At 51.8% G+C, this 26,746-nt stretch overlaps 1 protein-coding gene across 1 annotated transcript in view; it reads left to right on the forward strand.

Annotated features, from left to right (window-relative positions):
- Window positions 1-1,020: 1,020 nt before the first annotated feature.
- The window catches only part of IQGAP1 (IQ motif containing GTPase activating protein 1), a 49,757-nt gene continuing 24,031 nt past the window's right edge, over window positions 1,021-26,746 (forward strand). Inside the window, exons 1-12 of the mRNA XM_035131009.2 lie at window positions 1,021-1,297; window positions 5,599-5,698; window positions 18,824-18,980; window positions 19,502-19,579; window positions 19,926-20,002; window positions 20,974-21,041; window positions 21,409-21,522; window positions 22,297-22,475; window positions 23,584-23,674; window positions 24,477-24,640; window positions 25,094-25,178; window positions 25,977-26,140. Coding sequence (XP_034986900.1) covers window positions 1,243-1,297; window positions 5,599-5,698; window positions 18,824-18,980; window positions 19,502-19,579; window positions 19,926-20,002; window positions 20,974-21,041; window positions 21,409-21,522; window positions 22,297-22,475; window positions 23,584-23,674; window positions 24,477-24,640; window positions 25,094-25,178; window positions 25,977-26,140 — 1,332 coding nt within the window. The 5' untranslated portion in view covers window positions 1,021-1,242. The remainder of the gene's footprint in view (window positions 1,298-5,598; window positions 5,699-18,823; window positions 18,981-19,501; window positions 19,580-19,925; window positions 20,003-20,973; window positions 21,042-21,408; window positions 21,523-22,296; window positions 22,476-23,583; window positions 23,675-24,476; window positions 24,641-25,093; window positions 25,179-25,976; window positions 26,141-26,746) is intronic.

Below are 26,746 nucleotides of genomic sequence, written 5' to 3' on the forward strand. Positions count from 1 at the left end.
ACAATAAAAAATCTGAATTTTTCTTATGGTTTCCAGTTGGCACGGTTGCGAACTTGAACAAAATATTGGGGGGGGGAGGCAAGCCCCGCCCCGCATAATCGATCAATGACAGGGTGCAGGCTCACTATTTGAATGTCAATGACCATCAACTGGGGGGGAGCTGGGCCCCTCAAATATTTTAGGGGGGGGCGAAGACTCCTCGGCATAGCTCCTATGAGGGAAGAAAAAAAATTCCAGGAAACCGAAAAACGGCCTAGTTTCTTCGTGGGTAGGTTCGCAAAAATCTGCCATCATTAAAGGAAACGAACCTTCTCCGCCCCACTTCTATCAATGTGCCCCGTTGTGAGTTTGATTCCTCCCGCTTTGAGGTGCCATCCCCACCCCCGAACATGCGCAGAATGTCTCCTCCTTCCTCAGGGAACAAGCAACCGATTTGCTGCCGAGCAGGGCTGAAGCCCTCCAATGCCTCTCATCCCCGCATGGTATAACTAGATCGCCCTGGAGCTGCCTTTATATTGGTGGGGCTCCCTCCTTCCCGAGGAAGCGGAGGCAGCTCGCTCCGTGGTGGCGTCCGCCTGTTTCCTGCAGCTCCTTCGCGGCTGCACTGGGCGAGGAGTTGGCAATGCAGAGTTGCAAACTGCAACGGGGCAGAACACCGCCCCCGCTTCCCAAATGGGTCCCTTTGCCCCAGTGTCCTGTTTCCAAAAGCAGCTAGCCCGGAGACGTAACAGGGAAGCGGGGCAATACGAAGGCAGGACCTTCCTCGTCGGCAACAGCGGGGTATCCTGCCTCTGGACATGGAGGTTCTCTGTGGAATCGCGCGTATTCAGGAAAGGGACCGTGCATCGCCTCTCCGGCTCTTCTCCGGTGGGAGGCCCTTTCCCCGCTGCGGCGCTCCCCGGAGAGGCTCCAGCCGCCGCTTCTTCCAGCAAGTGCCCACTGGGCGGGGCGACCTGGCGGAGGCTCCTGCCAAGCTGGTTGGGCTGGGAGGTGCAGCCGGAGACACACCCCGCTGGGCTGGCCCGACAGCGCCGCCGCCGCGCCAGGAAGAAGAACGGGCGGCCGCTCCCTACCGCCTTCCCCTCCGCCTCCACCTCCTCGCCGCCGCCCAACGGACGGAGCGGACACTCCCCTCCCGCGTTCCGAGCAGCCGCCACAGCCTGAGAAACAGCAGCAGCCGGACGACCGACGGGCTCCGACTAGACGGAACCGCCGCCGCTCCCTCTGCCTTGGCTCGTCCTCATGGCCACCCCGGAGGAGATCGACGGGGCGGGCGTGGCCCGGCCCCACTACGGCTGTGAGTCTCGGGCCGAGGGAGGGAAGGGCGCGTTGCTTGCGGCTTGAGAGATGCCTCGGGCCGTCGGTTTAGTGCCAGCGTCTCCTCCTCTTCCTCCGCCGGGGCCGCTTTGTTGGAGCTGGTGCCCAGGCACAGCCTTTACCGGGCCCGAAGGAATCGTTCCGGCTGGCAGGGAAGGAGAACGCTGGCTCGCTTGGCCCGGGGCTGTGGGTTTATTTGGGCGAGCAGGAAGCCGGGCCCGCTGTGAAAGTCTCCGCGCCCCCTGCCTCCCCATCGCCCCCTCAACATGGCGGGCGGGCGGGCGGGAAGCAGCGCGCCCCGGATTGATCGTGTGAACAGCCTGCCTCGCTGAGCGGCGCGCGTTTCTCTCGGGCTCGTTTGCACGCGCTGTCGCTTTTCGCGGGGTCACGGGCTGGGTCCCCTGTTGGGCATCTTTGAGCGAAGCAGTCGCTTTCTCTCGCGCTCTTTCTTTTCCCGGGAGGGCCAGGGAGGGGGGAGGAAGAGGAGGAGGCCCGATTTTAGGGGCCATGGGGCGGGGTAAGGACCGCTCCCCTCCCCGAGCAGGAAGGGCGGCGACGTGCAGCTCCTGGGGCGGGTCCTCGGCACGAACTGCCCGTTCTCCCAGCTCCATGGATGCCTCGCTTCACCAAGCGCAGGAGGCTTGGCTCCCACCGAGCAGGGTGGCAGCCTTTAGTTTAGGCGAATCAAGCGGGTGTCTTTGAGCCTCCATGGTTGAGGGCAGTCTACCTTTCCACGTGGGCGTCAGCGGATAACTCGCTGGTTTCTGTGAGGAGTTTCAGGGCTGGACTAGATGCAAAAGGTGTCAGACCAGAGAGGCAGTGCTTAGCCACCCTCACATTTTGTAAGAGACAGCTTGGCATCCCAGGAAAGTATTGAGAGCTTCCCATAGAAAACATTGGAAGAGTCCCAATATTTCAGTGTGGCCGGGCTCAGGGGACTGTGTGTTCCCTGTTTCTTGTGAACTCTGTGGATGACATCCCTTTATGCAAGTGGATGAGGCTCAATGTTTCTGCCTGCAGCTGAGTGCTGAGTTTAGGCTGGAAGTGGGTCTGAGTGGGTGGGGGGGAGCAAGTTAAAGAGCTGAACCTTTGCTATAACCTGTTGGATTTCTGCCTGCTAATCCAAGCTACCCTTTCCATGTAGAAAGTGGGGGAAATGAGCTGTCCAGTTTACATTGTTTGCCAGCATTCCTGCAAAGACCTGAAGGTTCTCCCTACCCCATTTTATCCTCCTAACAACCCTGTGAGGTAGGTTAGGCTGAGAGACAGGGCTGACCTGGAGTCAGCCAATGAACTTTTGGGCTGATGGGGATCTGAACCTGGATTCCCCCCCCCCCCAGCAGCCTGGCTCTCTGTACTGTACTGTACTGGTGACAGCAGTGGGGTTAATGAATGTGAAAGCCTTACTTTAAAACCCACATTCTTTCAGAAGTCATTGCTGCTACTTTTTGTGGGTGGGCTGTGTGAATAATGCTGCTGCCCAGTTCCTGCTATGCCAAACTGCCAGGAAATGGCAGCATCAAAAACAGCCACAGGATCTGTCTCCGGGCAATAAGGATGGTGGCTCTGTCCTTTCCTATCTCTCCAGGCATAGTTTCAAAGCTGGCAGCAGGGAGAGATTCCTCTTTGGCGGCTCTGGAACTGCCGGCTATAGAATTAGGCCTGGCTGGTGAGGTGCAAAGGGGGCTATTACTATTATTTATTAAATTTGTATACCACCCTTCATCCATAGGCCTTGGAACGATTCGCAGACAGTGGGGTTTGTCTGTTGCAGGGAATGTTTATGAGCATCACCAGTTTTTCTTCTGTGAAATGGGTACTTTGTGGTGGCCCTGACAGCTCTTAGATTTTTTAAAAATATATCCCTGGGCCCAGAAATGCTGGGGACCCCTGCTTTAGGGAGAGTACAGCCCCTCCAGAGCATGTGGAACACCATCATGGACACACAAAGCTGTCAGACGGTTCTTCTACCTTGTCAGGTTGGCTTTTCAGTTTATTGGGCCTCATCCAGTCCATTATTGTTTCCAAACCCTTGCCTGATTGATCTGGTTTTCACCAGTGGATGAGCTCATTCAGTAGCTTCACATAAAGGTTGAAAAACATGGGGGCATAATGGCAAATGTCACGGGACAGAAGTACCCCCAAACCTCTACCTGGAATTGGCCCAGCAGGTAGGAGTGGATGACTCTGTTAGAGACAGTGAGGCATATGTGGGTGTATATATACTATCCATTTAAACACCCCCCCCCAAAAGAAATAATCATGGGAACTGTAGTTTGTCAATTACAGCATGCAGCTGTAATCTGAGCCAGGACTTTTCAGCTCCAGGGTTGGAACTGGAGCATCTTGTGTGCAAGTCTTGCTCATCCTGGCTGCTCAAAGGGTGTCAGGATTGTCTCATCCAGATGACTGAAGCATTTTGGGATCCTCTGATTTAAATAGTTGCCTGGGAATATAATGTGCACTTGTAAAATATCATAGAATTGTGGAGCTGGGAGGGACCCAATGGTCATCTAGTCCAACCCCCTGCAGTGCAGGAATCTCAGCTAGAGCATCCATGACAGATGGCCATCCAACATCTCCTTAAAAACCTCCAAGGTAGGAGAGTCCACAACTTCCCGAGGGACACCATTCCACTCTCTTAACAGCTATTATCTTGGGTCCTGCAGCAGTGGTTCTAAGGAGCAGGGCCTTTTTGGTTGTGGGGCTCGTGCTGTGGAGTACCCTCCCACTGGAGGTCCTCATCACCCTGCCATTATAGCCTTAGATTTGATTTGATGGATACTTTTTAAAATGTGGAGCATGGGACTGTTACCAAAGTCACTGAATTAAAGCTGACTTTCCTATGCAAAGGGAATCAGTGGGGATCTTACACCTGAGGCAAAGTGTTGCAAATGTTACGATCTGTCAAATTATGAATATTTACCACTCTCAACCAAACAGCCTGGTATTTTTAGATTCAGGGAGGCAAGGTGCCCTTTGCTCTATTCTCCCAGAGGAGTCAGCAGAGCGTCCACATGCTTCAGTCTGGCTGGACCGTTCCTTTTCTGACTCATGGAGAAACACATTTCTGCTCACAAACTACCCTCCCATGCGTCTGGAAGGTTCCGGGCACTGACTGGTCAAGATCTCAAAGTTTTATACAGGAAGTGCCACTGAGAAGCCCCGCCCATTTCACAAAAGCTCACTTTGCCTCAAATCAAGTGGTTCTGTAGTGCAGAATCTCAGGTGTTGGCCTTTAAAGGTGTCGCAAGACTCCTTGTCTGGTGCAAAAGGCATGTGGGCTCCAGGGCCCCAAGTCTGCTTTTTGCTTACAGGATTTGGAATGGCTCTGTTTCATGGCAAACCAGGATGCTGTAATTACTGTATTATAACATTCAGTTAGTAAGCCGCCTTGTTGAGCAAAGAGAGGATGATGATGATAATTAATAATAATAATAATTTATTTGTACTCTGCCCATGTGACTGGGTTGCCCCAGCCACTCTCGCTGCCTCTTCGATAGTCATTGCTTTGTGTCTTGTCTCCCCCCAAGGCATGGGGTTAGTTTGTCTATTTCTTGTGAATGGTTGTGAGCACAGTCAGGAAGTCTCAGAAGAACTTTCAGTTTCAGGCAGTGCAGTGGCTTTATGTTGCCATCAGTTTGGTTTTTTTATTTGTGGCAGTTCTGGAGGGGAGGAAGGGAGCACACTGAATGTAAACTGTTCATCTTGTTGTCGCAGCAGGCGTGTGCACCTGGCAAGTCTGCCCTTGGACTGGTTATCTGGGCTAGCTTCCTCCTCTGTTGGAGCCTGGGGCCTCTGCCTTATTTTCCTACTTTCCAGAGTGGGCAGGATGCTCCCTGCGCTGTGCTTTTGGTTGGCGAGCATCTTCCCAGGGGAGTCTGTTAGGTGAATCTGCAGTTAAAATTCTCCAGCTCCTGGTTTTTGCAAACAAGGCAACCCTGGCAATCCTCTTGCCTAAGGGGTGAGAGGGTGGGTAAAAATGCTTTAAATTAAATACATAGCAAAGTGGTATAGGGGAGTTGACTCCCCATTTGTTGCTTGTATTGACTTGGAGGGGACAGGTGAGCCACTCAAAAAAAGAAAAAAAAACCTTGGCACTACCTGTCCTGTTTGGGGGAGTGGGTGGGGTGCCGGACCTTGGGTGCTTCTGGGCACCCAGTGAGGCTTTGTTCCTTCAGCTCCCAACACCTCCCACTTGGGGACGACCCCCTGCTGAGCTGCCCTTTGCCTCGGGGCCTTCTGGCTTCCCTGGACTGACCCTGTCCTGTCTTTTTGCAGCTGTCCTGGATAATGAGAGGATGACTGCAGAAGAGATGGATGAGCGGAGACGGCAGAACGTGGCCTATGAATATCTTTGCCACCTGGAGGAAGCCAAGAGGTAAGGGGACCTTTCAGAGGGGTGGTGAGCCCCATGCTGCTAACATGCCCAAGGGGTATCATTGGCTCAAACCACCAGTGGTGCTCATTGCAGCTTCCAACTGGGGTGGAGGGAGGAACAGAGCATCCCTGAGCAGTTCGACCTGCTGCTTTGTTGCCAGGCCTAGCCTTTTGCAGAAACAGCTGCCCCGTTTTCTGGCACCTAGAGACAGGCCAATTAAGCTGGTCCGTTGCTTTCTCTTTGGCTGTGCCACTCCCACCTGCAGTTCCCAGTGGATTATTTTTGACCTCTTTTTACTCCATTTGCTTTCAAAGAAACCATATTTTCGTATCATCTGAAACTGCTCTGGAAAGTTATAATATTTTAAGCGTAAATCTGCATGTGATCGCCAAATTAATGAGCGTGATTATGGGGCAGAATAATAACACTGCTGGATACGAAAGCGAAAGGGTAGTGGTTAATAGCCTGGAAGATAAATCAGGTTTGTGGGATATGTCAGAAGGTGAGGGAAGCTTGGGGTTTAATAGGGAAGGTGCTTCCTGCGATGAGGGGGGGGGTGTATCAAGAGTATTTTGGGGTTGGTTATGTGTTGCGTTTGATCTCTGAACTGACCATGGAACTATACGAGTGGAGAGGATCTAAGAGCAGGTTCAACACTGCTTTTGCAGATGCTTGAGGTGGATTGATGATGTCTTATGGTCCAGAGGCAGTTCAGGTTCTCCTGCTCTAGGAAGAGAGGAAGCTGCCTCATACCATTGGCCCATCTAGCCCAGGGTTGTTTACAAGGCAAGCCCAGGATTTCAGGAAGTGGTCTGTTCCCCAGTTCTGCCTTGGAAGTGCTGTGGCTCAAACCCAGAGACCTTCCCAAGGTGGAGTGGAGCCAAGGGCGTACCCACCACGGGGCAAGTTAGGGCAGCTGCCCTACTCTAGAAGCAGGGCTGGTGGGCAGAGGCGGAGCACAGCCCGGCGGAGCGCGAGTTCGCCATTCCCGCCGCGCCGCGCCGCATCCTCCCTCCAGCTCCCTGGCGCGCCCTCTGGCAAGGCCAAGCGCGGCGGGGAACCAGAGAGCGCGGCGCGGCGGGCGGGAACACTGAACTCGTGCTCCGCTGGGCTGGGCTCCGCCTCCGCCCACCAGCCCTGCTTCTAGGGAGGGGCACAGCCCGGCGGAGCGCGAGTTCGCCGTTCCCGCCCACTTTGTGGCCCCTCCCCTTCCGTACCTTGGCCCCTCCCCTTGCCCCCCCCTAGTTTTGATCCTGGGTACGCCCATGAGTGGAGCCACCAAGAAGCCTTGCCCTGGAGTATCTTTCTCTGAACATCTTGCTCCCTGCCCCCTTGAGGCTTCTTGGGAGCCTTTTCTGTGACAAGGCAAGCCCTGGAACAGGAACCAGAGCAAGGGGTTATCTCCACTTGCCAGGCTGGTGTCTGGTCTCCCTTCCAAGCAGCACCTGAGATTTGGGCTGATGGGGAATCCCTGGCTCTGAGCTCCCATGAATTCACCCCCCACCAGCAACATTTGCTGCCCAAGTTTGTGCGATGTGGTTGACCCTAACCACCTCCTTCCTCTCTCTCTCTCTCTCCCTAATATGACAGGAACTGTTGGGCCAAGAATGAGATGAGGAAGTGACTCACGTTTTCCTCCCTCCTTTCTTTCTTCCGGGCCCAAAGTGCAGAGCCTGCAGCCTTGCAAGTGGCTTTGTGTTTCTGCAATTTGCGATGCCTTTCCAGTTAGAAATTTTGGTTTGGTTAGGTGGCAATAAAGTGCCCTCTAGGCCCTTCTCAGCTACTTTCCATCTCTTAAAGCTGTTGACAAAGGGCTCTCCTCTGAAGGGTGGAGAAGCTGTGGGGAAATAGCTGGCTGGGCTCAAGTGTTTCGTGAACTTCGCCTTGGATTGAGTAAATCTGTGGAGCCTGAAGCTGTGGTGGTTTTTTTGCTCAATGTTGTTGAAGTGGATGCTGTTTGTAATCCACAGGGTAGGCAGCTTGTTCAATTATCTGATGCGGGCAGCCAGGTGAGAGACCCTTTGATGCCTCCTGTCAATCAGTAGTGGGACCAAATACTTTCGAAATGGGCCATAGCAAATGGATTAACACTGCCCACAGAGTCATTTTATTTCATTGGCCAATAAGAGAGAGCCTCTTAAACATTTTTCTGTGGGTCATTAATCATTCTGATCAGATGTTCTGATGTGTGCGATGGATGTGAGAGACTCTCTGATTGGATTCTTAGTGTCTGTCTGGATTTCCTGCTGCGGTCATAAATGTGCTTGGACATTCCTCTTTCCCATTGTGTTCTATCTTACTTGCTCTCGTGGTGTTTCCTGAAAAAATCTGTGAAAGTAGTTTGCAAAAATAAAACTAAACATTGGTTTTAGCAGGTATCCTCTTGTGATTGTTCTGCTGCTTTGCCATGTGCAGCAAGAGGTCAGTATTTTTGGCTGGTAAGAGCATCTGCCCTGTGGCGTGTCAGTGGGCTCTGCTTTGTGGACATTGTAGTTGTGGAGCAGCAAAGGAAAAACTTCCACTTCTGCCCTCAGGCTGATCTGGGGATGAGGGGTGAGGGATGACAGTCTTATTTTCTGGATGACCACCTGTTCCTTTGGGGAACAGACTTGGCATGTACAGAACTGCTGGCAAATAAACAGCCAATTCCAGGTTGCAGCTGTTGCAGTTCGAGGCTTAAGTTCATAGAATCCTCACAGTCCAAAGAAACCTGGGCGGCTGGCGATGATGCAGGATGTCCTCGACTGCAGCATCCCTGGTCAGAGGTCGCTGTCCGGAAAGGTGACCTCTAAGGAAATGAGTCTGCCACCTTCCAGCTGCTCCATTGCCTGGACAGTCCATGCCTCCAGGAAGAAGTTCTGCCTAATACATGCATACTATTTGTATGCTTCTTTTCCATAGTTAAAAAACTATGCACAAGGCGACTTACAACATGAAAAAACCCTCATAATTACAAACATGATAAATGTAGTCTTAAACAATAAAACCATCAAAAAGTACACAACCAATTTAAACAATTTCCATGTAAATCCTAATAAGATCTAAAATAAAGATGCAAAAACCACCACCACAGCAACACCCCCCCCCAAACAGTACCCACAACCCAATGGTTAGCCGGAGTTCCTTCTCCTTGTAATTTGATCCCATGGGACTCGTGAGGTGTTGGCCCTGTTTCGGTGCAAGCTATGTCATAAGGGATGAAGGGCCAGCTCAGCTGATTCAGGGTTCTTGTAGTCCTTGGCTGGAGAGTGCAGTGTCTTGGACAATGCAGAGCCCTTTACTTTTCAGCATTTGAGACATGCAAGGTTTCCACTGCTGTGCCATTCAGAAGTTCCAAGCTTGTTCCCATTTTGAAATCCTCTCTCTACAGCAGGCATGGCCAAACTTGGCCTTCCAGATGTTTTGGGACTACAACTCCCATTACCCCTAGCTAACAGGACCCAGTGGTCAGGGATGATGGGAATTGTAGTCCCAAAACATCTGGGGGGCCAAGTTTGGCCATACCTGCTCTACAGCATGGGTAGGCAAACTAAAGCCTGGGGGCCGGATTCAGCCCAATTGCCTTCTAAATCTGGCCTGTGGACGGTCTGGAAATCACTGTGTTTTTACATGAGTAGAATGTGTCATTTTATTTAAAATGCATCTCTGGGTTATTTGTGGGGCATAGGAATTTGTTCACCCCCCCCAAAAAAATAGTCCGGCCCCCCACAAGGTCTGAGGAACAGTGGACCGGCCCCCTGCTGAAAAAGTTTGCTGACTCCTGCTCTACAGCCTGATAAAAGCGACTCCTGTATGGAAGCGCCAGGCCTTTCCATCGCCTGAAATGCTGTTCTCTGCTTCCACGGCCAGCTTGGCCAGAGTTGGGAGGGTGGTTAGCTTGGTTGTGTGTGCATATTCATTCATATACTTCATTCATTCATATCTCAGATGTGCCAGCAGGAGTGTAAGGTAAAGGTAAAGGGACCTCTGACCATTAGGTCTAGGCGTGACCAACTCTGGGGTTGCAGCGCTCATCTTGCGTGATTGGCCGAGGGAGCTTCCAGGTCATGTGGCCAGCATGACAAAGCCACTTCTGGCGAACCAGAGCAGCACACGGAAACGCCGTTTACCTTCCCGCTGTAGTGGTACCTATTTATCTACTTGCACTTTGATGTGCTTTCAAACTGCTAGGTTGGCAGGAGCTGGGACCGAGCAACAGGAGCTCACCCCATTGCGGGGATTCAAACCGCCGACCTTCTGATCAGCAAGCCCTGGCTCTGTGGTTTAACCTGTAGCGCCACCCGTTTCCCTAGTAGGAGTGTACAAAGCAAATTTTTAAAGCTTCTGTAATTTTCTCTTTGAATTGCTGTGGACAGGTGCTTATCAGCCTGTCTGCATTTCTTGAGGTGCTGCACTTCTGCCCAGAGTTTCTCAGTTCCTGGCTTGGCAGCCTCTCTTCCTTTCTTAAGCACACTTGGCATGATAGACACCGCCAACCTGCTACAGATTCCTTTTGTCCCCCCTTCCAATTGCACAGGGCTTCTCAGTGGTCCTTTACCGAGACAGCAAAGTGGAGACCAAAAAATGCTAGAGTACTACTGCCAGGTTTGGTACTGTGATAACCGTCCCCTTAGCCCGTGTCTTTCTTCTTCTTTTTTAAAGCCCACTTTTGCTTGGGCGTGGAACAGCAGGTGCTTCCCCCCCATGGGCCACTCTTGCCCTTCTGCTTCATAGAGAGGTTCCTGCTTGCCTGAGCAGGATGAAGTTGAGATGGTAGGAAGCACAGACCAATTTCTTGGCCTCTTGGCCTTTTTGACTGGAGGGGGCGACTTCCATCTTCCTTGCTCAACTGGGTTTGCAGCTTTACTCTCTTAGTCTATGGAACTCTGTCTGTAAAACTGTCAGTGCATTGGTGTCACAGGCTCTCTGGGGACAGGGATGGCTGCCCCCTGCCTCAATGCCTCTTCCCTGAACTTGCCTTGAATTCATAGAATTATAGAGTTGGAAGGGACCTTGAGGATCATCTAGTCTGACCCCCTGAAATGCAGGAATATGCAGCTGTCCCATATGGGGATCGAACCTGTGACCTTGGTGTTATCAGCACCATGCTCTAACCAACAGCTATCTGGATTCAAGCCCCTCCTCCCTGTGTAGCTGGGAGTCAAATGGCTGGGGCATCTCCTGGGGGCCGATACTTCTGCCTTGGCTAGCATTTGCCTCCTTGTGCCTTCCTGGTTCGTCTGCCTCTTACTGCCTGTATCCTGCTGCTGCCCTTTGCAACACCCACCATCAAGGCTGGATAAATCCCAGCAACTATCTAAATTAGGCAGCTGGTCCCATCCCCCCATCCCCCAGTCTAAAACCTGATGCTGGTCCTTAGCCATTTTTCCAGCTCTGAGCCCCAGCCCTGCATGCCTGTGGGATCCTGGGAGGCTTCGCAGTCTTATGTCCTCCAAGTTACTTGCTAGGGACTTGTACATGCTTGACAGTCAGGAGTTTTCAGCAGGTGCCTGGGCTTGTTATCGGTGGGGGAGGATCCAGTGTTTTGGCAGCTGACAACAATGGGGCTCCACACACCTGGCAAGGATCCTCCCAGATGTGCCGTTGGAGATTCTGAAGCAGCAGCAGCAGCAGCGTGCCCAGGCGGATCCTTTTCTTCAGCTGCCGAAGGAGGGCTGTTGTCTTCTCTCTCTCTTCCTGCACTTTGACTCGCTGTGTGAAGGCTGGCCGTGCGCACCAGTGCGGCCGAGCCAAGTGTGCCATGAGGATTCAGGCCACATTGACGCAGAAAAGGGATCTCCCAATTTCCCCCTCCCAGCTGCTTGAGGGCTGGCCTGGTGTTGCAACCGCTGACCCTCAGTCAGCCTTTGGAACAAAGCGCTCGCTGCTTGCCTGAACAGGCCCTGTGGTGTGGGAACTAGACCTTGAGGCCTTCAGGGCAGAGATCCTGGCTTTCTTTCAAGCACAGCCCATGAAGGCCCCTTTGTGAGTACCGAGTGAGGACAAAACACCTCTTGGAAGAGGAAGTAACGTTTCCCCTCCTGACATGCGTCTTGCACAAGACAGCCACTCGCAGCAGGGTTTGCACCATGTCTTCTAGGTAGGAGACTGCCACCTTCCTCCCACCGCTGGGTTCAGTTTCAGGCTCTGCTTTGGTTCTGGGCTTCTTCAGGGCCTGGTGAGCAGTGGCTCATTTGGCCTTTGGAGTCCTTGCCCCTGTCCCTTCTCCCCTACCCCAGCTCTGGTCTACCCAGAGTTCTTGGTATCACTCTGGGATGGTAGGCTGTGGTCAGGTTCCACCTCGATGGGCAGGACTAACTGCAAAGCCTGTTGGTGTTCCGCCTCCTCTGAAAAAATATTTTAAAACGAAACGTTTCCAGCCTATAGTTCTCATCAGCCGGCCAAGATGGCGCTCTGCTGCTTTCTGCTCTATGACCTTGCTCCTCTGCTTGACTGTTTCCCCCTCGTGACACTGGAGGTTCTTTGCAATGTCAGGTTGGAGAAGGGAGGTGGGCTCATTGTGGCCCATTGTGACTTGGAAGATGACCTTGGAAGAGGGCTTGGGCAAGGGGAAGATGTTGCCGCTTGCTGCTACCACTCTGCACAGATGCCTGCAGCTGCCAAGCAGCCCTAATGGCCCTGGGGCCCAAGAACAGGTGGTGGGTTCTGCTGGTGTGCTGAGGGAGAGACCCCGCCATACATTTTGAGACGCTGGGTGCTTCTCAGGGCAAGATTTTTGGGATTGTGCTGGAGGGGAAGATGTTGCTCCCTTGAACGGCTGAGAGCTGCTTTGAATCTCACGTGACTTTGGTTTTATGGCTGTGGTTTATTTTTTTCCCATTGTATGCTGCTTTGAATACATGTTGGGAAAATGGAATGATACGCAAAAAGCACTAGGAAGCCTCAGCTGAGGAAGCTTCCAAATGAGAGGCACAGCCCAGGACTCGGGCCAATGGTTGCCTTCACTTCAGGATTGGACCAGTGGTGTGCTTGTGTTTGAAGTCCCAAGACAAAGGACCTCTTGGGGGAGATCTGGGCAGAGAAGCGTTGATCGTTTGGGGGCCTCATCTCCAGGGCATCCTTCCCCAACCCAGGGCTCCTCCAGCTGTTGTCAGACGCCAGCTCCCATTGCCCTGGATGGAGGGCTGGGAGGGCAACAGACCTGGCCAGTCACCCACAGGCAGATGGGCTGGTGGAGGTCAAGAGCCTGAGGAGTGAGAGGCCAGAGGAGGTCACGGTCCAAGGCACTAATGGAGGGCTGAAGGTGTCAAAGAGAGGCAGGGGTCATGATCCATGGCAGGCGCTGTAGAGAGAAGGAAGTAGAAGGGCAGCCCACCTGGGTGGCTGCCAGGGTTTTTTTAGGGCCTCGCTCAGTTGCCTCCCCAAAGAATGGAGCTGCAGCAGCTGCTCTCTAAGGCTGAGGCTGCTTGACCGCCCCCACCCCCGGAGGAGGTGGCCTCAGGGCAGGCAGATGGAGGCTGCCTCCTCCTTGCAGCTGATGATGGTGGCTGGAACTTCTCCCAGAACTACCTGGCGCTCCTGCCTGCCTGCACCTAGTTTTCCCGCGCGGGGAGGCCAAACAAGTCGGACGGGTTTGCTTTGTTCTTCTTGCCCTTCAGAGGAAACTCCTTCCCACTCCCATTTTGTCCCTGCTGTGCTGAGAGAGTTTTCTGGATTTGTTGGTTTTGATTTTATGATGGGCCTTGATGACTGTTGCGGATGCCTTGCCTTCAATCTGTAGATCAAGGGTTGTGGCCCGTGTTAGTCTTCCTCTGAGTATGCTTGTTGGAATTAATGGGCACAGCTAACATAGGGCTGTGAATTTCAGTGGGGGCTGCTTTTAAGTACAATGCAACAAATACTCCTGGCATATTGCAACAAAGTGCTGCTCTGTCCCAGCTCCTGCCAACCTAGCAGTTCGAAAGCATGCCAATGCAAGTAGATAAATAGGTACCGCTGCGGCGGGAAGGTAAACGGTGTTTCCGTGCGCTCTGGTTTCCGTCACAGTGTTCTGTTGCACCAGAAGCTGCTTAGTCATGCTGACCACATGACCCGGAAAGTTGTCTGTGGACAAACGCCAGCTCCCTCGGCCTGAAAGCGAGATGATCGCCACAACCCCATAGTCGCCTTTGACTGGACTTAACCGTCCAGGGGTCCTTTACCTTTACCTTTTTAACAGCTCAGCTGCCTGTAGAAATGGGAAATTCTCCTGGTGCGACTGACAGGTTCTTTTTCTGCACTTAGTGTCAGTAGGCTCTTTTTAGATCATTTATATTATGATAACATATTAAATATGATATATTAAAAGTATCTCTAAGCTGTGTACAGAAAACTGAAGCAACTACAGTCAACTTAAACAAAATATTACAAAAAAATACTCCGTTACATATAAAAACGTTATATTAATGCAAAGTTTATAATATATGAATAAATCAATATCAATTCATTTTCCTTCTGACACATCCTCCTCCTCTGCCTCCAGCGTCCAAACAAACTCTCAGCTCACCCACAAAATTCTCACGACGAGAAGAGTTCCTGGAAACAGTGAACCCTAGTCTAGCCCTCTAAACTTGCTTTTTATGGGCAGGCAATATGCAGAAATTCTGGTTTTAGCATGCTGGCTGTTTGCCATAATAAACATGGATGGTGATTTATGGGCAGGCCCAAGATGGATGGTACTTCCTCAGGCTGCCCACAGCTTTGTCCCATTCAGCCGTCCGTCTGATGAGAGAGCTTGGGTGATTTGGACCCCACCAGCACCCGACCTCCTCTTCTGCCTCAGAGAGTCCTCTGCTTCCCTTTGAGAGTCCCTCCTGCCCGGCTCCCCTTGGCAGGGCTGCTGTTTGCCCAGAGAGCACCCTTCTATCGCTGCCTTCTTGGAGAGACGGAGGGAGGAAGCAGAGCATGGGGCTCTCCTGAGACTTCAGGAAGGCTTAGCCACCTTCTCAACAGGTGCTGTTGGCATCCTGCACCAGGGGCTGGTGGCTGAAATGGGGAGGGGTTTTCTGGGTGAGGCTGCTGGGGCTGCCCAGAGCGCCTGCTTGTCCTAGCTGGGGTCCATGAAAATGGAGGGTGTTTCCTCAGAATGCCAAATTGTGTGGGCCCTTTCCCCCCCTGCAGTGTTAAGAACAGAAAACATCTTGCCTAGGCGCTGGTCTTTCCCAGAGCCCAGCTGCGTTGCTTGGCCTAACTCTGCCAGCACATTCAATGCCACAGCAGCCGCAGCAGGCCTGGGTGTGGCCTGGGATGATGTCATGCTTTAAATTTGGTAGCAGTGCCTGCCTGCCTGAGCCGCTTCACTGGAAAGTTTCTTTCGGTGGGAGTAGGAGGAAGAGGTTGGAACTGAGCAATCCGAGGATTTGGACAGAGTTTCTGTGAAATGTTGCTTCGTCCTTGGGAAATAACTTTCCATTTCAGGACTGCCTCCGGGTGGGCTGGATTCTTTTCCCTAGCTGTTTCTCTGTGTGAGTCTAGACAAGGCAGTTTCTCTTGCACAGATGCACCTTTTCCAGAGGTGTTTTTTAGAGGCAGCCTTCCACTCTCCGTGACAGCCCCCCCCCCGAAAAAACCTCACTGAAAGGAAAGACTTGTGCAACAGAGGAAGGGGTGTGGCAGTCATGGGACTGTCGGGGGTGGTGGTGGTGGAACAGCAGGCCACACTTTCCTTTCTGCTCCTTTTCCTCCCAGAGGCTTTTGGTGGAAGAGTAGAGGCACATGCCGGGGGCAGGGGGCGTCCAAGTCACCCCGCTGCAGGCTGGGGGGGGGGAAGCTTCTTCCTTCCCTACCTGTCTGCCTGGCTCATAGGGCATTGGAGAGCTGGAGCCAGGCAGGACAGCCCACGAGCCTCTGGCTCGGAAAGTGGGGGGAAAGGCCCTATGAAGTAAAATTTAAGCTGGTTCCTATGAACCCAGAGAAATGGATCCTGACCCAGGGAGAGCCCAAGGATCCAGGCAAGCAGGCACGATGTTGCCGCTGGCCGTAGAATGACAGAGACCAAACTAAGGCTGTCAAAAGCAAAGTACAGTTTATTAAAGAATAAAAAACTGTTGCAACAGGGTCCTTCCTCTCACGCAGGAGAACAAGGAAGGAACCCCAAACAAAGGTGTCCTGCCCTTAAAAAGAAATTTGAAATTGGTTTCAGCCCACCCCCCAGAAGCATCATCCATATGTCACAGAAGGGGTGTAGCCCAAGACCCCCCTCCCTAGATTCATCATAGGTACATCATGAAAGGGGAGGTCTGGTGGCAGTAATCTGAGCATCCTGGACCCTGCCCCCTGCCCCCAAAACCTAATCAACAAAAAAGAGAGATATTTACATTTCCCTGTTTCCCAGCCAAGTTAATCACACCCTTTTGTCTGGCACCCAGGTATCAGGATGCCAGGGATTATCACTTTAATTCCTGAGACAATGAGAAGGTTCCCCCCACCCCGCTTCTTCCTTGCAGAGGAACACCTGGTCAGAGAGAGAGAGTCAAAATGGTGTCAGTCAGGCCTGTCTTCCTGTGCTGCTTCAGACATGTTTCTGTACATTCATGTACATGTTTTATGAACAATTATTATATATATATATATGACCTCAAAATTCTTATAACATTCTCAAAGGTTTGCAAGAGTGTGCCGTCCCTTCTGCAGCCTACTAAATCAGCCCCCACCCCGCCCCCACATCTGGCACCTGCACTTCTTGCACTGCTTCTTCCAGTTCCCTGCAGTGCCCCGCCCCCAAATTGTCTGTCCAGCTGCAAGTTTTGGAGGGCTCTCCTCCTCCTCTCATGGTGAAACATGTCTGGCTGGCATGTTTGGGTGTGTTGGGGTTCTGCCTCCCTTCCTGAGCATTGTAGACGTATTTGTCAGAAAGAGGCTTCAATGGCTGGTGTATTTTCCCCCCGCCCAGCCTGGGGAGCTGACTGTGGGAGGCATTGCCCCTGTGCCCCCATGTATTGGTCGGGCACATGCAGGTAGGGAAGCAGAGCCACTGGCCCAGAGGGAGGGAGACAGGGCTGTGGGTCCCTCAGGGCCTTCCTTTTGGTGGCTCCACTCCACAGTTGGCCTGGGGAAGAGATGCCTCTGTGAAGCGTCACCTTTTGGAGTACTCAGCAACGCTCCGAAACTTTCCCCATGTTAGGACTAAGAAGGAGCTGAGGGTACCTGAGCTCCTGTGGCTCCCCTAGGCAGCTGCTAGTGGGGATCCAGCGTGGATGGTTCAGGGAGGCCACAGGCCCCCCTGCAGAAGCCAGAGATTGGCTATTACAAGGGCAGCTGGGCCCTTTCATTCCCCTGCAAGAGACTGCCTTGTGGCTTAGACTCACTGCTCTATTGGAGACAAGAAGGGGAACAATTGCACCCCCTCTTCTGGCATCATTTTACCCATGCAGAAAGCACCTGTGCCCACCTGCCCCACCACCTTGGAGGATGCCTTGTGGCTTGTTTTCATAGCTCATAGATGGCCCTTGGCATACATTTCTTCTTTGGATGTGGCCTCAGACCTGGCTGGAGCAGGCCGTGAAGAGAGGGAGGGGTTGGGCAGCTGCCTTCCCTGGCAATAAACAGGAAGGGGGGAGGTGAGAGAGAAAAGCACCCAGCAGAGGAGGAAGTTCAGAGCTGTGGTTTCTGGGAGAAAAAGGACCAGGACCAGTTGTCGCTGGTTCAGCCAAAGTCACCCCCTGCAGATGCGGTAATCCTGCTGCTTCCTGAGTCACCCTTTGCTGTTTTGTATTCTGTAGTCGGAAGGAAGTTGTTGCCAAAGCAGTTCTGCCTGGAAGGTCTTTTCTCGGTCCTTTCAGAATTGAGGGCGTTTGCACCCGCAGGGGGGCAGAACCTGAAGCTAGTTGAGTTGGGTTGTCTTCACTATGACAGCTTGAGGGAAGCCAGGGCAGCGACTGAAGCACACTGCACAACCAAACACACCTGCGAGGAGGTCTGCTGCTGCTGCTGCTGCTTCTCAGTCACTGGCAAAGAGGCCGAAGGTCACCTCTGCTTATGCTCTGTGGGATGCTGTTCAGCTGTTGAAACCCAAGGTGGTGGACAATGCTCTCAAAGGAGTTTGCCTTGGCTAGGGCTAGGTGATGTATTGCCCCAAACTAGTTTGAAGTCCATATCAGGATATTATATTGTTTTCATAGTTTTTGACCTGGATTCAATATGTTTGTGTATGTTATGCCAAAATCACAATGTGGGAAAAACTGTGAAGCCAGCCAATGCCTCTACTGTACATATGTCCATCCATATTTCAGACATTGTGATATATCAGAATATTGAGATGTTTAGCTGGTGGTATATCACAAAGTTGAAAACCCAGATATCACCCAGCCCTACTGTTCGCCTCTACATAGTTCCATCTTTATTTCAGACATCGTTATATACAGTGGTGCCTCGCTTAACGAATGCCCTGCTTAACAAAATTTCCGCTTAACGAAAGGATTTTTCGAGCGGAGGTTGCCTCGCTAGACGAATTTGTTTTATGAAAAATTTGTCTAGTGAATCGCGGTTTCCCATAGGAATGCATTGAAATTCAATTAATGTGTTCCTATGGGCAAAAAAAAATTCAAAAAAAAATTCAATGCATTCCTATGGGATTTGCTAGACGAATTTTTCGTTATAAGAAAAGACCCGTGGAACGAATTAAATTTGTCTAGCGAGGCACCACTGTATTGGTATATCACGATGTTTAACAGGTGATATATCACAGTGTTGAAAACCAGATATCGGCCACCCTTAGCCTTGGTGCCTGCCAGCTTGATTCTTGGCCATCTTTACTTATAACAGGTAGTCGCTTGGCCAGCAGGCCCAAGAGACCATTATTAATGGCGGTGCCTCCTTGTGAGAACCGACAGCGGCAGGTGAGTGACCAAGGATGCCTCTGCAGGAGGGAGAGTTCCTTTCTGGGCCAGATGCTCAAGCAGGTGCTTTGTCTGTGTGCAGGTCCAGATGCTCTTGGATGAGGGTGTTTCTGGGCTGGACTCCCAAGTGGGGTCAGGAATGCAGTTCCACAGCCCTTCCCCACCACAGCTGGTCTTATTAATTCCTTATGAGCCATCCTCGGTAGTTATTTGTTGAAAGGCAGGCATGCAAGCGTAAAGAATAAAAAGCTAGAACTGGGTGGTCTCTTTCCCAACTCACGTCCTTCTCCCCCAACCCTCCCACTTGTAGGTGGATGGAGGCCTGCCTCAATGAAGAGCTGCCCCCCACGACAGAGCTGGAGGAGGGGCTCAGGAACGGGGTCTACCTGGCCAAACTTGGAAACTTTTTCTCCCCCAAAGTGGTGTCTCTCAAGAAGATCTACGACCGGGAGCAGACCAGGTATAAGGTAGGCAAGCATTTTTCTTCTTTAATGAAGCGTATCACGGGGGCAGAAAGAAGCAATCGGCCCAACTGCAGCTGCTGGAAAGCCCAGAGCAGGATATATGAGAAGATGTGTCACAGTTTGTGTGCTCCAATTTTTTATTTTGTTTCTTAAAAATTGGTGCATGGCCTTTCACTAGCCATAAGAAAATGTTGTGTTTGTTGATCACAGAAAATCTTCCTTAAGAGGAGAGCATGGGGTGCTTTCTGACGGCCCTTGCAGCTATGGTGAGGCTCAGGCGGCAGCTTTTGCACATAAATGTGTCCACACCCCCACCCCAAATCCCTGGCTTCTGGGATTGTTCCACCTGAACAATCTGCATGCCTGCATGATGTTTCTTCATTGTTTTCTTTATTTACTTATTTTATTACCTGCCCTTCACCCTAAGGTCCCATGGCAGGTTACAACATTAAAACACAATACCAAAAGCAGAAACTTACAATGCACCTTCCTTCATGTCTCCTGCTTCTTCCTCTGCGTTTCAGGCCACGGGCCTCCACTTCCGGCATACAGACAACGTGATTCAGTGGCTGAATGCAATGGCAGAGATTGGCCTCCCCAAGGTAACTTTGCCTGGACTGGGAACAGAAGGAGTCTTTGAAGGTTGGGGGGTGGGGGTGGTTGTGGTGGCAGAAGAAATAGGCACATGGGAACCAAGAGTGGAGCACTCCAAACCACACTACCTCTTCACTCTGGGTTCTTGGCATAGTCATCATGTTTTTCCCTCCTGCCAACTCTTCCTTGGGGTGCTGCGGAGCGCCCTCTCTCTTCTCCCTGTTCCCCCCTCCCCACAAAAGGACTGAGCTTGTGGGCATGGTGGAGGAGAGTGAGCTTTGGGGAAACTGTTGCTCTGTTTTGCTCTGCCAAGCATGTGGAGGAATCAGTGGGCCTCTTTTTCTTTGCGTTCAGATTTTTTACCCAGAAACAACAGACATCTATGACCGGAAGAACATGCCACGCTGCATCTACTGCATTCACGCACTCAGGTAATCACACAGAGGGCGCGCTGGTGAGGCGATCCAACAGATGATGTTTTGAGGCCGGAAGAAACATCCTTGCCCCACCCCCCTTCTCTTTCTGTCTGTCTCTTAGAAAGGTAACAGGCATCAACAGTCTGCTTCCCAGCAGAACCAGTCAGTTCTCACTTTCCTTGCTTTGTTGGCAAGGAAATGCATTCTTTTCAACTGCCTACTTAAATCCCATCTGGGCTTAAATTATGTTTGTTGATTCTATCAAAAATTAAGCCACGCACCCATAGTTCCTGCCTGGAAAACTGAACATGCTAACACTAACAAGGCTATACAGCAGGCATCCCCAAACTCGGCCCTCCAGATGTTTTGGGACTACAACTCCCATCATCCCTAGCTAACAGGGCCAGTGGTCAGGGATGATGGGAATTGTAGTCCCAAAACATCTGGAGGGCCGAGTTTGGGGATGCCTGCTATACAGTATTAGTTTCTAGGGTGGCCAGAAAAGAAATTAAACTTTTCCTGCCTCGGTCCTGAATCAGTTGTGCTAACATCAGCATGGATAGGTGATTAATCCTGCCCCCTGCAGAATGACCCCCTCCCATTTCTGTCATGGTGAGAGGCTATTCCCTGGAATTTCGGGAGTCTCCCCGCTTCTAATTTGCCCTGTTCTGACAGGGGGAGATCTTCTATGTGCAGAAGACTTAAGGGCAAGAGGCAACTTGAATCTAAAAGTCGTAAGAGGAAAAGAGATCCCACAAATTTCCTTCAAACAGCATTTCTGTGGCTTCTCCTTTAATCTCCCCCAGGAGTTTCTATTATTGTTTTATTATTTATTGAATCTGTATACTGCCCTTCATCTGAAGATCTCAGGAGGTTCGCAGCATAAAAGCAGTACAAAAACTCAAAATGCATAATAGAAACAAGAGAAAGAACAAACCAAACCAACCCCCCCCCACACTGCCTTATTGTCCTTTATTTTTCCTCAGTTTGTACCTGTTCAAGTTGGGATTGGCCCCGCAGATTCAAGACCTGTATGGCAAAGTGGACTTCACAGGTGAGAGGAGCTCCTGCCTTCCTGTCCTTGGGCAGTCCATGGAGGAAGTGGTTTTTGTTTTTAGAAAGGGCACAGTCTGGCTGTAGAGTTGGACAGCAGAGCCTCCCTTTGCTTTCTGCTAAAGATCAAACCCCAGACTTGGACCAGGCCTTGCCGTTCTTGAGTGGTGGCCTTCCCAGGTGCTATCCACCAGTGGCTGGACCTGTCACTAGGATTTATGGATGGCGGGGGGGGGGGGGGGGAAGGAGATGGGGAAATACCTGTTGAACCCTTGGTTGGCTGGCTGCCTTTACCAGGTATTTTCAAAAGGGCAGATGGGCATATCCTGGGGCTCACCTGCTGGTCTTTTCCCATTGTGCTATTCCAGAGGAGGAAATCAGCAACATGAGGCTCGAGCTGGAGAAGTATGGGATTCAGATGCCTGCCTTTGGAAAGATTGGTGGGATTTTGGCCAACGAGCTCTCTGTGGATGAAGCAGCACGTAAGGGGAAATGGGTTTCACTCTTTTCGGGTTGGTCATGTGAGATAGAGTATTACCATGGAGACATGATCTATTGGAAGAATTAAATAGGATGGAAGGGATTCAGTTTTATGTAAAAGTGGCAGAGATTTTATATCATGCAGGGCCTTTTTTCTTTTCAATTATTGCAATTCTCTTTGCTCTGTCGAGCTTTGACTTCCCTCCCTCCCTCCAGTCGGTTTTTTTTTTGTCCATTCCTGTCTTACAGTTTCTTTATTCCTTCTATCTAAAGTCAATTCGTAGGATTTATTTCAATCCTGCGAGTGTCTTTAAACGTCTACAGTTCTTTTCCATATATTCCACAAATTTACTCCACTCCTTTTGGAACTTTGACTCTCCCTGGTTTCGGATCCTGCTAGTCCCGCATAGTCCATCATTTTTGTCTGCCACTCTTCTATCGTCGGTAACTCCTGAGTTTTCCATTTTTGGGCTAATAAAGTTCTAGCCGCGGTTGTCGCATACATAAATAGTACTTGGTCCTCTTTCACAATCTCGTGTCCTATAAGTCCTAATAGAAAGGCTTCTGGCTTTTGGGGGGTTGCCTTCTGAGATGAGCACCTGTTTTGCAGCCACGGGTGCTTGCTAGTGTTGTGCTGCAGAGCTCCTGTTCTCTGCCGAAGTGCCCATGTTCTCCTCCCAAGAAAAGGAAGGGGCTTGGGCTTGTGGGGTTGGGTTGCTCATTGAGCATCTCCAGGGCTGTGACTGACCAGCGTCTGTACCTGGTGTTCCCTCCAGTGCACGCGGCTGTGATTGCAATCAACGACGCCATCGACCGCCAGATTCCTGTTGAAACGTTTGCGGCAATGAGGAACCCCAATGCCATGTTGGTGAATCTGGAAGAGCCCCTCGCACCCACCTACCAGAGCACCCTGTACCAGGCGAAGCGGGACAAGACAGAAAATGCACGGAACAAGGTAGAATTTATTTTGTATACCGCCAAATGACCCAAGCCTCTGTGAGGTTTGCATGTGGCACTTTCTGCTCCTGCAGCTGGAGAGATTGCTTTGATGGCTTCAACCCACAGCTGCCTCGGGGTAGAGCAGGCTGGCCACAAGGTGATAGCTCTGTCTTGTGGGGAGGAAAGGCTTGCCGTGCCCAGCTCTTCTCTCGCACCTCTCCAGGGCATGTGCTTAGATGAGTGCAGTGCCAGGACCTGCCGATGCACATGCCGCATTAAAATAGGAAAAGTCTCTTTTCCTAGGAATCAGGACTTGCATGGAACTTGGCAGGAAAGTGACCTAAGCCGAATTTCTTTCTTCTGTCTGTCTTCAAACCAGACTGTGATAGTTAACACACAGCTTTTCCTATAAAGCTCAAAGCAGTAAAGAAAGTGTGATTAAATTGTTACTCTCCCTAGGCACACCTTCTCCTAAGCCACATGTTTCCCCAGTCCAGTTTACTCTCCTTGAGTGTTTTTGTCAGGTAGGATGTGCGCTTGATGTCTGGCAATGCAAACTCTAGCCTACTGTGCAGAGGTGAAATTTGCATCAGTTGCTCCACCCACTTTTGCCTCTGGCCCAGTGCGCTGCTGGTATGTGGCCTCTGGAAGATTGCCCAGATAGGAATGCAGCCTTCAGTTTAGAAATGCTCCCTGACACTGAGGGTAGATTGATTGAATACACGTTTGCAGCATTGGGATGCAGCTCTGAAAGCTGGTATTGCCTTGCAGCCACGTGTCTGGCACAAGATGCTCCAGTTATTTCTTGCTAGTTGTTTGGGAATGTGCCTCTGGCAACGCTGCTTGGTCCGAGAGGAGGATGGGGGGACGGGGGACAGGAAATGTTCCCTTTCATTGCAGGAACTCAGTGTTGAGTCTCCAAGCGCCTTCCTGCTTTTGGGCAGTGGGGAGGAAGGCCTAGAGGCCCTTGCAGCAGCGTCTCCACGTGGGTCTAGTGCATCCGCCAGCCCGTTTAGCCTCATGCTTGCACCTCCCAGCTTTGGAAGCTTTTGCCACCGCCCCCCAAAAGCAGCTCTAAGGAGGTGCTCCTGTCCTGACTGCTGTTTTCTCCCTTCTTCCTTCAGATTTCCTCTGAGGATATGGAAAGGGAAAGGGACGTGTATGAAGAGCTGCTGACTCAAGCAGAGATCCAGGGCAATGTCAACAAAGTCAACAGTAAGGCCATCATCCCCATCCTAGCACGCCTGGCTTCCTTATGAGATGATGATGATGATAATATATTTATTTATGCCCCGCCCATCTGGCTGGGTTTCCCCAGCCACTCTGGGCGGCTTCCAACAGAAATATTAAAATACAATAATCTATTAAACATTAAAAGCTTCCGTAACAGGGCTGCCTTCAAATGTCCCTGGTAGTTGTTTTTCTCTTTGATATCTGGTGGGAGGGCGTTCCACAGGGCGGGAGCCACTACCAAGAAGGCCCTCTGCCTGGTTTCCTGTAACTTGGCTTCTCGCAGCGAGGGAACTGCCAGAAGGCCCTCAGCACTGGACCTCAGTGTCTGGGCAGAACGGTGGGGGTGGAGACACTCCTTCAGGTATACTGGACCGAGGACACTCTTTGCCCATGAAACTCCTTTAGGAAGCAGAAAATCCCATCTCTGGATTCCACCCAAAAAAAACCTACACCCCTCCCCCAAAACTACGCTCCAACACCATCCTTCTATGTGGGCTCCATTTGCCTCATGAATGTGCTTGTGATGCCGAACTAGAGACTTAGCTGGGAACAAGCAACAGGGCGGGGGAGGCAAAGTGCCAGGAGAGACCGTCCTCTGTCCATATTGCCACTCCCTACCCCACTGGCTTCTAGAACCTTCTGTTGTGCTCTGGGATATCTCAGGCATGGGGAGCATTTGGGGTTCTGCATGGGGTGGTGGAGGTGAAGAAGCCCTCCTGAGGAGGCCACTGCTACCCAAGGCCAGCTCTGTCTAGCTTTCCTTCTCTTTCTCTCTCTTCCTCAGCCCACTCGGCCTTGTCCAAGATCGACCTGATTCTGGACCAAGGAGACGCTGCCACGTTGTACGCTGCCCTGTCATCGGCAGCCTTGGGTCTCCGGGGGCTGCGGCCAGAGAACAGCGACTGGTACCTGAAGCAGCTTCTGAGGGACAAGCAGCAGAAGCTGGAGGTAGGGGAGCCAGCGGGTGGATGGTCCTGGTGCCTGGCTCACAAGGAGCTCCTTCCGCTGGTGTGCAGTTGGGACCCAGGATGTCTTACGGACCAACAACACATTCAGCTGCGTATCACAGACCCCGTGAATACATGGTGGCCCTGAGCAACTATTAAGTTTTTGTTCGGCATTGGCCGCTGGCTTCCTAATCCGGTTGGCCTAACCTATTCTTGGTCTCTTCTCCAAGAGCAAACGTCCTGTTCTGCTTTGAGATACTGCCCAGCTGCTGCTCTCCATGTTTGGCCAAGCGCTGGGAATTGTGGGAGGCGTTGCACAGAATGCTGCTGCTGCCTCCTCCACATTCCCGGTCATGAATAAGGGGGGTCCAGCAGAAAGGAAATAAAGGGAGGTTCTGGATCTGCCAGGGCTGTTGGAGGCAGCGCAGACAAGTCTACTCTTTCCCCACCTCAGGCCGGCAGAGGCGGGCCCTTGCAGAAGGAGGAGCTGCAGGCCGGGGTGGACGTGGCAAACGGCATGGCTCAGCAGTACCAGCAGAGTAAGTTCTCCTCCGTGCGGCCCTTGCAGTTTGGGTTTTGCAGCTGGACAGGGCAGGCCTTTCTTGTGCTTCAACTGGAAAGCAAGTCCTCCCTTCCTCCCTCTGCCCTCCCTTCCTGCAGGTTCTGAAGGGTGTCTGGGCAGGGGGCTGTCCTCCCCCCCAGTTTTCTTGTGGCTGCTGTGAGAGCAAGCTTCCCAGCTTCACTTTTCCTCCCGTTAAGAACACGCCATCTCACTCTTTCTTTCTTTATTAATCCCCTCCTCATCTTTTCCTGCCTTCATTTGTTTAATGCAGCTGTGGCTGACACACCCATTTCCCCTCCCCTGTGGCCCAGGTGCCCTTGAGCATCTTTCCCTTGGGATGTACTGGCACTGCTGGTTGGGGTCAATCCTTCCCTCCCATTGCATCACTCCCTGAGGGAGGAACCTCAGGTGAAGCATTGTCCCTGTTGTGAAAAAAGCAGTCCTGCAGCCCCAAGGAACCTGTTGCCTTGGGCTCTGCTATGGTTGAAGTGGACAGTTTCCTTGTGAGGGGAAGTCATGGTGCTTTGCTGCCCGCCGCTTGAAGCAGCCAGATCTCCTTGTCCACCTCTGTCCATTTGGAAGAGAAAGAAGCAGGTTAGCCTGGCATCCTCTCTAGGAGTTGCTCTCGGGGGCCAGCAACCTGCCACCGCTGTTATTCTTCTCCTGGCTTGCTCCTGGCAAAGGTGGGTGCCTCCCTGCTGGTATGCCCAGCAGCCTCCAGGGGAGCAAAAGCTTCAGCCTCTCACCTTTCCTTCCTCTCTCCTTGGGCTCTCAGGATTGGCAGCTGTGGTAAGGATCAACACAGCCATACGCAACGGCCTCGCTGAGAAGACAGTGGTGGAACTGATGAACCCCGAGGCCCAGCTGCCTCCAGTCTATCCGTTTGCTGCTGAGCTGTACCAGAAGGAACTGGCCACGCTGCAGCAGCAGAGTCCGGACGTAAGTCCCTTGAAGGGTTTTGCTGATGGTTTGCTTTTAAGGTGCCCTCATGAGACGTTGTTTGGGCATTCCTGCCAGGGCTGTGTGCATCTGTGGGAAATGCATGTTTCCCACCATGAGTCAAGGAGCTGGCTGCGGCTCCCTATTGCATGTGTATGGGATGTGAGCTTGACAAGGAGCTCATCCATGAGCTACATGCACAAGCATGCCGGCCACTTTGCCTCCCAGGGGCACCTTCATCCTTCTCTTGGCTGTGCCTGGCTCGGTGTGTGTGTGTGCTCTTGGCTGGCTGAACTTGGCGGTGTGGGGGGGGGGGCAGTGCTGAGGTTTTCTCCTACAATTTGCTTCTGAAATACCTCTGGTATTTTGGCCGATGTGAACCGGTGTTTTTTCCTCTTGTCCTTGTCTACCTAATGCACACAAGTAGATCCCTCCGAGTCAGGCTTTCAGCCGGCCTTCCAGGGATATTGCAGAATTCTTGTTTTGCTCAGCTTTCCCATGATAAGAACCTTGAAATTGTTGACCCGGACCCAGATCCTTCCCTCCCCCTGGACATTCTGCCAGTGGAGTTTAGCCAGTACCATCACCCCTGAGGCCTTGCAGTCC

This window comes from Zootoca vivipara, chromosome 14, assembly GCF_963506605.1.
Source record: "Zootoca vivipara chromosome 14, rZooViv1.1, whole genome shotgun sequence".
In the NCBI taxonomy this organism is placed as follows: domain Eukaryota; kingdom Metazoa; phylum Chordata; class Lepidosauria; order Squamata; family Lacertidae; genus Zootoca; species Zootoca vivipara.